General features: G+C 42.2%; 1 protein-coding gene across 8 annotated transcripts in view; it reads left to right on the top strand.

Annotated features, from left to right (window-relative positions):
* Positions 1 to 402: 402 nt before the first annotated feature.
* Positions 403 to 9,392, top strand: part of klhl32 (kelch-like family member 32) — a 30,011-nt gene continuing 21,021 nt past the window's right edge. The window contains exons 1-3 of one of the 8 annotated variants that reach the window (XM_044209435.1): positions 403 to 421; positions 2,627 to 2,748; positions 5,968 to 6,148. In XM_044209435.1, coding sequence (XP_044065370.1) covers positions 2,726 to 2,748; positions 5,968 to 6,148 — 204 coding nt within the window. In that variant the 5' untranslated portion in view covers positions 403 to 421; positions 2,627 to 2,725. Of the gene's footprint in view, positions 422 to 945; positions 1,166 to 2,626; positions 2,749 to 5,967; positions 6,149 to 9,392 lie in introns of those variants that run through there. The other 7 variants (XM_044209437.1, XR_006379317.1, XM_044209436.1 and 4 more) reach the window with 7 other exon arrangements.

Below are 9,392 nucleotides of genomic sequence, written 5' to 3'. Positions count from 1 at the left end.
ATTTAACGTTACAACCGTAGGCCTACATAAAAACGCTCTGACGGAAAACAGTAATTGTGAAATGTGTCTTATATCACTCGTAGTTACTTTTTAAAGTATTACACACTTTTTAAAGTCTATGACTTGAATGCACCGACAGCAGTGGAACTGGGGGTTGACGGGGAGCACTTGAAAGCAGCATGTGTGCAGATGGGCAGATGAAAGATGAAGGCACAATCCCAGACCAAATGTAAGGGAAACTGCAAGGATTTGTGAATCTAAAATGTGTCACAGCAGTTTGATTTCAGGCTTTGTTTAAGAAAGTCAACTTGTACATTCATTTAGACAATATTTTCCTTTTTTTGTTCAAGTTTTTTTGTGGACTCCACGTCCATATCAACAGGAGGTGCTGTCCCCTTTTCATGGAAAGATGAAGATATTGGTGGGTGAGAATGCTGGTGTAGTTTTCCTAAATACCACTAGATGGAGGTAACTGGTTTATCAATTTAGTCCAGTCCAGTGCCTTCGGGGGATACTTAACAAATATCAAAACAACAGTAGGCCTATACAGCTAATGAAAAAATATAGCAACAGAATACAAAATAGAAATATTCTTGGCATTACAGACTTCTGGGCCTACTCACAGATTGAATCTCTCTATTGAAGTATCCAGGAAAAATAAAAAACCCTTAGGTGCATAATAATAACATCACAACATGAGTATAACACTGACGCCGTAAGTCATTATATGCTTTGTCTACAGTAGTCCCAGTAGTTACAGTAACAGTAATCAGACTATTCCTGAATGTGATGTACACCCCCTGGAAATCCTACGAGGACCCCTGGTGTCCCTGCAGGTGCCTATCATACTGTATGTAGTAAACAAACAGGCATTCACACAATTGCTGTGTTCCAATTATCCACCTGGAGGCGCTGTTTCTCCTCCATGTCCATAGCCTATTCATGTGACCGCCGTGGAGAGGCGGGGTTATAATGTAACAATTTAGGTGCTACAGTGTAACCAACAAAGTGTCAGTGAAAACCGAGCGCGTCAGTCGCCGTTGCGCCCTTCTTCCCTCTCGCCGCGGATGTAGGCTGCAAGAGACCAACCTCGGACATCAAATGACATTTGTAACAGAGGCGCCGCCAGAGGGAACGGGACTGACTCATAACACAATCATATGAGGTGCGTAAGCTTGTGGCATATTAAGACTAGAGGGGGCTGAATACAGTAAATTCCTGCAAAGCTGTAAGGTGCTCTGAATAGAATTAGGTGCGGATCGCTTGAGTGCGTCCTGTGATGGATGCAACAGGATTATGCTGCGCGTACGGAGGAGGTTGTTCTCCGTCCCCATAGTTCGTGGACCGAGGCGCTGGCCTGTTGCTAGGAGACCTTTTGACAGCTGGGAGCTTTTGGAAAGTGACAGTTAATGCACTAATGGTGTCTGCTTATCTGGCAACCCAAACCTTCCTCCTTCTCCCCAGTCCAGTTCCTTGCGCGCTGCTAGTGTGTAAATCCTAATTGCCTCTTGTGCGTAAAAGACAACATCTACCACTGTGGTTGTTTTGAGTCAAGAGATTACAGTGTTTTGCAGGGAACAATGGCCTACTTGTTGTGATGATCAGATCCTAAATATATCCACCTTCCGGATATAATCTTTTCTGAGGCCAAAACGATGGGAACTCATTATGTCTCAATTAGAGGGTATGGGATATGTTGCTGAATTTAAGTCACTTGCAATCAAAACTTCATAAGCTTCCTATATTGCAGACATTTATGGAGACAAAGGGAGCAATGAGATCATCACATAGAGACAGATGGAATATTAGTCCTGATTTGCATTCTGGATGTGATTTTCAGATGCGGTTTCCAAGTACATTTGCTTGATTTTCATTCTCTATACTACAAACCACCGTCAAAAGCATGTTTTGGGACTGGACTCAGGACCACAGGATAAGCCTCTTCTCTCCCTCATCAGTCAGTAGCAGTTGCCTCTAGCCATGTGTCTGAAGGTCACTCATGAACAGATCGATAGTTAGATTGCGCTGGGGACTCCACTCAAGAGCAGCCAGCAGTACACTCAGCCCTGCCTACACTTAAGGTGAACCACATACTGTACATACACAGGCTTCCTTCTATAAAATAGCCATATGAGAGGACCTGGGGGCAACTTATTGTACAGTGAGTGAGTCGTATTTCAATCCAGAGCATCCAGAGCAGGATTTCATAGTGCATCTGTGCTGACCTCCGTTTCCCTCTTGTGTTGCTGGGTATTATCTCGCTGGAGACTGAGGGATATCAGATTCAGGTGTGTAGCACATTATGTCAAGGTTGTAGCTACACCGGAGGGACTTGGTGTAATTTGGACTCCCAGCTTGTTTTGAGAAGTGCTGAGCTTGTTTATTCCCTTCTGTGAAGCCTGGCTGCCTGTGGCTGTCGCAGCTGCTGTGCTACACATGAAAAGAACAGCTAAAGTAAGTAAATAATTGGCAAAGTCAAGACCAGTGTAGCTGAGAGACGGGAGAAGTCAGCATTAGGCTTGACACGTGGTTGCATCCCTTCACACGTCGCCGAGGAGGTTGTCACGGTGCGGCTGGGTCCAGTGGATGGACTGAGTAAAGCTGACGTGCTGCTCTGTCCTATCAGGCTGATGTATGTTTCCAGTGAGGAGACTACAGTCCTCAGGAGCCACATAGCACCTCCCCTCCACCTCCACCACCATCTCCTCTTCCTTTGTCTAGGGGCATGCCTTCTGAACCCAGCCTCAGGTAAGTGGCCTGGTCCTTCCATACATACTGTACATATGCATGCATGCTCAAGGCTCATGACACAAACAGAAAAATTCCATAAGTAGCAGTTACCGTATATGCACTGAAAAATGTATTGATTATTTCAGCAAATGAAGACAAAGAGCCACTTGCTTATGGGCCTGAGAGCACTATTCTTTATTTTAACCTGCGGAAGATCCATGTAAGATCAATATGTTGTTCAATAAATGTGTTCCCAGTGTGCAGGCTACACTGGTTTTCTGTTGTTATCCAACTTACTGTTTGGGTGGAGTGGAGGTTAGACAAGGGTAAACCCACTTAAAGGAGAAGGCTGTATATTCTATATTTTTGTTATTGTAAACAAATCCCACAATAAGACCAAAACCAACACCGTGTTCTTTTCTCAAAACTGTCAATATAGCCTGTCTGTAGCTCTCATCCTCAAGCCCATTCATGCTACTGTACGTACTTTCTACTGACGTTAATCTTTAAAAACAGATCACTAATATATATTTTCATTTAAGAAAAAAGGTTAAATAACTTCTTAAAACAGCTGGGCATTGTAGTTTTAAGCAAACTTTAGTCAAACAAAGGTAAATTGTGTATTTATTGGGGACTGTTTTCAGCTGTGGATATGGTGCGCAAGTGAGTATTTACAGCAGCAGGTCGGTGTATGGGATTACTACAGTGCCCATTTTTGTCGTGATGAAGAAACATGTCACCCAGTGCAATGGCCTGGCTTATTTATGTGTTTTTAATAGTTTTTGGAAAACGTCGGAGCTCTATGGCACAGAGGAATAAGATATGTCAGGCTTTGGCTACACAGGCAGCCCGTGTTAGTAGGATCAACTCGTTGTTGGTGTTGGTCTTTTCATGAGATTCGTTGGCAATAAGAAAAATATTGAATATTGCCAGACTTATTTCAAATCGATCTGCCCACCTTATCGTTTGTAAAATAGAATCTGCCTTTTTATTTTATAAAGTCACCATGTGTAGGATTTTAAACATTTCGAACTTTGGTGCCCCCCAGTGGTAGTATCAAAAAGGCACACACACAATGTCACTGCTGTTGCAGACAGCTCGCTGCTGAAAGATACTGTAAGATACATTTGGCTTTGAAGCGGAACTCCACCAATTTTATAGATCATGGTCAGTTTTCTTGTCATGAGGAGTACTATTCAGCCTGTGAAAACAGTTGTATAATGTATTCCGTGGCTCTGGAGGACCTTTGTCAAGACTAAGAAAAATAACTTCGTCATCTTGGTTTGAGCGTGGAGACTACTATTTTTTAACTGCAAGCCTGTGGTACAAACTAGGGACACGGAGTTCGAAAGATGTGAGCAAGGAGAGTCTAGCAAAAAGGATTCTATTGGTTGCATTATGGGAAAACTATCTCAGCCTCAGCTGCTTCAATTTTGACCATTTATTAAAATAAAAGAAAGTGCAATACTAAATCACTGAAGTAGTTAAATGTGCATGACACATCTTAGTCTACAGCTTCAAACTGATGAAATTAAATTAAATCTTTAATTAAGATAATATTTTCATCTTTATATTATATATTCATTATCATCAAGGGCATCAAAGGCTTCCATCCCTTCTCAGATCCTCCATACCATGTCTCCCTCTCTGAGTTGTGAAGTCCTGTAATTTCCCTTTCCTCTCATCCAGCACGGCAATTTTGTCCCTTTCTCCCCCGGCTCTTCCCTCCGGCAGAGTCCAACCACCAATAAACAGCCTGACTCATCATTCATCCTACCTCTGGCTCATAGCGCGCACACACACCCACCCACACACACCCATTATTTCCCCTGTCATGAGGTGAAGGTGACATAGCAAGCCTCCTGGCAGACAGCACATTTAGAGTGACTGTCGCCACTGTAAGTGGACAGAGATGGATGGACAGGGTGGCGTGCTGGTGATGGATGGGTACAAGTGGAGAGATACTGAGGATGGGTTGGAAAACAGGGTATATTTGGTGCTACATGGATCCACAGCATATAGTCAGTCAGTCCATCAGTCAGCCAGTCAGCCACAATCCTTGTTCTGTAGTCAGTGTATTTGTCTCATCCACCATAAAGAGTATGACTTGAAAACTGAGAGATACATATTGATGGGCAGAAAGTGTTCTTTGTAAGTGTGGGGACATAATAGAAATGTCATTCATAGGAAATTAGTTTGTGTGATTAGTGTCTACATTGCATTTAATTTAATTTAATTTTTGATGCAATTTAAATATGAAAAAAAATCATATAAAATTATTGACATTTAGTTGTACAGAGAAATAGAAAATGACATGTATTAACCTTTTACTACCTATTGTTCTCCCCAAGGGTTACTAGCACTATGTACAACTTTCACGGTCTGCTAGCACTACGAAAACATAAATGTGAACATGTAATATGTGCATCTATAGATTAGACTCTCGCCGTTTTGGTCATGGTTGTCATTTTCGAAAAGACTGCTCTGTCATAAAAATATTAGTGGTACAATAAACAGAGTCTACAGCTAGCAGCTCTGTTAGGCTGCACTTAGGCCCAGCAGAGCTTTGAGCTAAATGCTAACGCTAGCATGGCAACATGTTCACAATGACTAATGGTAATGCTGACGTTCAGCAGATATAACGTTTACCATGTTCACCATCTTAGATTATCGTGTTAGCAGGCTAAGATTAGCTAATTATCACTAAACTAAAGTTAATATTCATAATAACATTCATCCTCTGGGCACCATGGCTCTTTGTACCAAATGTCATGGCAATATTTCAGTCTGAACCATAGTGGTTGGCCGACAGACGTTGCTATCCCTTGAGCCATGCTGCTAAACTAAAAATATAGTGTGTTCCTGCTGTACTGTCAAAGCAGTACATTAGGAAAATTAGTCAATTTGTTTAGACATTTAGACAGCCTCTCCCCAAAAGGGATGTGTATGTTAAAGGGTTAAATTATAGTAGTAGCAGTAATCATAGTACCAGCAGGAGTGATATAACAATAGCAGTGATAGTAATCGTGCCAGTAGTAGTACAAGTATTAGTTGTAATGTAATATTATTATTTTTATCAATCTCATGAATATAACCAGAGCTTTGTCTCATCTACAATTCCAACTCCAGTTTAACAACATATCTTGTGTGTGTGTGTGTGTGTGTGTGTGTGTGTGTGTGTGTGTGTGTGTGTGTGTGTGTGGGTGGGTGGGTGGGTGGGTGGGTGTGGGTGTGTAGCAGTAGGGAGATGCTGACAGGACAGAGGCTCTGTCAGTCAAAGTCCCACCAGGACTCAGTCCTCTCTGCCCTCAACCAGCAGAGGAAGGATGGCTTGCTGTGTGACGTCACCCTGGTCGCCGGTGAGCAGAAGTTCCACGCCCACAAAGCCGTCCTGGCAGCGTGCAGCGATTACTTCAGGGTGAGTCCCGGACCATGTTATATACCTTGAAAATGTATCTATGTAGTACAAATGAGAATTTGTAGCTTAACAGGAAGATTATGTGGGCTTGTAATTAAACACACACACACTTTGTTTTGTATGTACAACGGTTAGACTGATATAAAGGATTGCACACTTATCAAGCTGATATTTGGCATTCTATAAAGAGCAGGATTCGGTCAGGCAGTGTGGCCCTCTGCTGATGTAAGGCTGGCAGATTGTTCAAACTGCCAGAAAACCTATTTTACCCTGCTGCTGGTCCAGCAGAAAGAACTCCATTAGCACACATTATTAATGGAGGGTTATAGGGTCCCACAATGGGCTAAATGCTGTTTCAGGGGTTCTGCCGTGGTGCCAAGAAAAACAGTCTTGGAGTAGCTCCATTTTAAAAACAGTTTGAGGGGTTTTTTTGTCATGAAAATGGTCAGGATTGCATGTACACCATCCCACCTGGAATGAGCCCTAGTGTTTGCCTTCACGTGCTCTCTTGCCGAGGCTTCAGTCTGATTCTAGTTAAGCCACAGAGGTAGCTTTAGGTAGACTCACGCTGTCAGACAGCCAGACAGGAGATGGGCCGCACAGGGAAAAGTGCACCGATGAGATTTGATTTAGGGACACTGAGCAGATTAGGAAGTAGGAATTAATCCCTCTTGAAAATGAGAGGCAGATTAAATATGTCCAAGTTGCCCAGGGATTATTCCTCCTGTGTGTGAGTGTGTGTGTAGGTTATTTTTACTTCTCTCTGCAGAGAGTTGAGGGTGTGCGAGTCACACACCTCTCCAACCTTTTGTTTCTTCTTCACTTTTGTTCTCCTTTTGTTCTCCGGCTCCGTTTTTTAAATGCCGCTCTTTCAAGTCCCCGCTGTTGTTCTGGCACTCGGATTATTAGATCAGCCTGCTACAGTAAGCAAGAAAACTCACTCTGCTCCCCTGTTCCTCTGTAGGGACTTAACAACATTATCTTCAGTTTGTCATCTGACTCCACCGCTGGGTTTCATTTAGTTCATTTACTGAGGAGATGAAGGTGCATTGTGTTGTGAATGGCGACTGTGTTTTCTCTCTCTCTGTGTGCCTCTTTCTTTCACACTCAGACACACACGTAGTAGTGATTATAACACATTACCTAGCCCGGCAAACATGAGTGATTGTAATGAAATACCTGACCAAGCGCGAGTTGTTTACCTGAGACTTGTCCTGAATGTGTCACCTGCCTCTTCCAATGCCGTCACATTACTAAGACATCTGGATAGCTTGGGGAGATATGGCCACACAGAACTCTGTTATTGCTTTAACCTCTTTATGAAGACAACGCTATTTTAAGATGGACTGTACAGTATTTTGACCATGTGACTTATGTAATCTACTGTAAATCGATCCACGAGGGGAATTTTGGTGTACAGTGTTCTGTATTACACTCACCTCAAAGTAATCTGCCAGTGAAAGACATTCAGTGCTACATTCACTGCCCCATCCCAAAATGAAATGGAGTGGATTTTCCTTACAGATATTTGCAGGTACAAAAACCTATCTTTAAGTTGGGTTTTCTTTGCAGTATATAAGAAACAATAGTGTGCTAGAACAACCCCAGCACTGATGTAGGAGACATATCTATGCGTTTGCAAATTATATCTATATACTGTAGTCGCCTGTGGAGAGACAGGGCCCTGTTTTCCCTTTGTGGATAAGTGAGTTAGCTTGATTTGAATGATGATGATTTGACACAAGCCTGGATTTTTCAACTTCTTCAAAGCTGTCTTGAAGGTTATCTGGAGCTGTTGTCATAGCAACAAATCCTTACATTTAAGGCTAGAAAACTTCAGGCTAATCCACAGTTAGCTCAATCATGACCAAGACATTTTGGGGTGAACCCCATACATGAACTCGTTTTCAGATACAACTGATCCCTTTTCTTAGAGAGATGAAGAATAATGTTGATATAACTATGATTTTAAAACGAGAACTTATCAGACCAGTGGAACCAGAAAACATGACATTTAACTGTGACATTTGTCCATACAATTAATCTACTTTATAAGAGAGTTTGGCGGAGTTTCATTTCAAAAGTAGAATATTTGTAAGCTAAGATATTGTGACTGGCAAGAATTTTATATTATGAACATCCCAGGTGTAGAGAGCAAACATAAAGTTCACTAGCACCAGGCTTCAATCAACTTTATAACAAGTGAACACACTAATTGTGCAGACATCACTTACAGTCTAACCTAATTCACTCGTAATAACTAAATGTATAACACCAATGGAAGTGGAGCACAATATAAAACACAATAATACCACTTACAGTGCTGAAGCACAAATGTCATATACTGTAAGTGCAATCGTATGATCAGCACTCAGCCAATCATAGCGATTGCTGATCATGGTTTCGTCTTTCTACTCAAGTTGCCTGTATTTAAAATAAGAGAGCATTGTTATTCAAGACAACTTTATCATTTCAGCCTGATAACAATATTTTAGCCTGAATTTGTAGCCATGTTTGAGGAACATTTGCAACATACCAGAATATTATCAGTACAGCTATTAGTATCTTTGAAAGGTTTTGTGTTTCACTGTCCAGATGTGGTTTCACAGGTTTTTCTACTTTTTCAAAAGGGAATTAATACACCCTCTACACTTTTAAACTTTGCTTTTTTCTTGTTATGATAGGGGTTAAGACTTAAGATAGAGAATATTGGCACAAAATACCAGCAGCAGCTTCAATCAGAAACCACTGATATCTGCACTGGTCTTAAGAAATAGCAGCTGACACTTGGGCATTGTAAGAGTTTTCCGTTCAATCACATGAGTTCTGTGACATACCTGCCTGTAAATACAGCCACAGGCCCTTAGAGAGAGGCTAATATTTCACTCAGACATGAAAACAACCTCACTGGATATTGTAATATTTCACTGGGTGCGTGAGGGAGTCACAAGTCCTCTCTGGTCTGATCACAACAAGCAGACACACACATAAATTCTGCCGGCAGGTCAGGCTAACTGCAGCATCATGTGAAACGACTGTAGTGAGCGGGGCTCTGTGGCTCAACGTGTCTCTGCGCTCGATCTATATCCCAAGTCAGAGGAGCCATCACCACCAGCTCTCCCTCAGCTCCTCCACCAAGGTCAGGAGCATCATGCTGGAGGCGAACAGCTCTCAGGGTGCCCACTCTCAACCTCGCCGCTCACACGGAAACACACACTAACACGGAAGCAAACAAGCAAACCTT

Source organism: Siniperca chuatsi, linkage group LG9, assembly GCF_020085105.1.
Source record: "Siniperca chuatsi isolate FFG_IHB_CAS linkage group LG9, ASM2008510v1, whole genome shotgun sequence".
Lineage (NCBI taxonomy): Eukaryota > Metazoa > Chordata > Actinopteri > Centrarchiformes > Sinipercidae > Siniperca > Siniperca chuatsi.
Note: the sequence above shows the minus strand (reverse complement) of the source record. Positions and strands in the feature narration are given on the sequence as shown.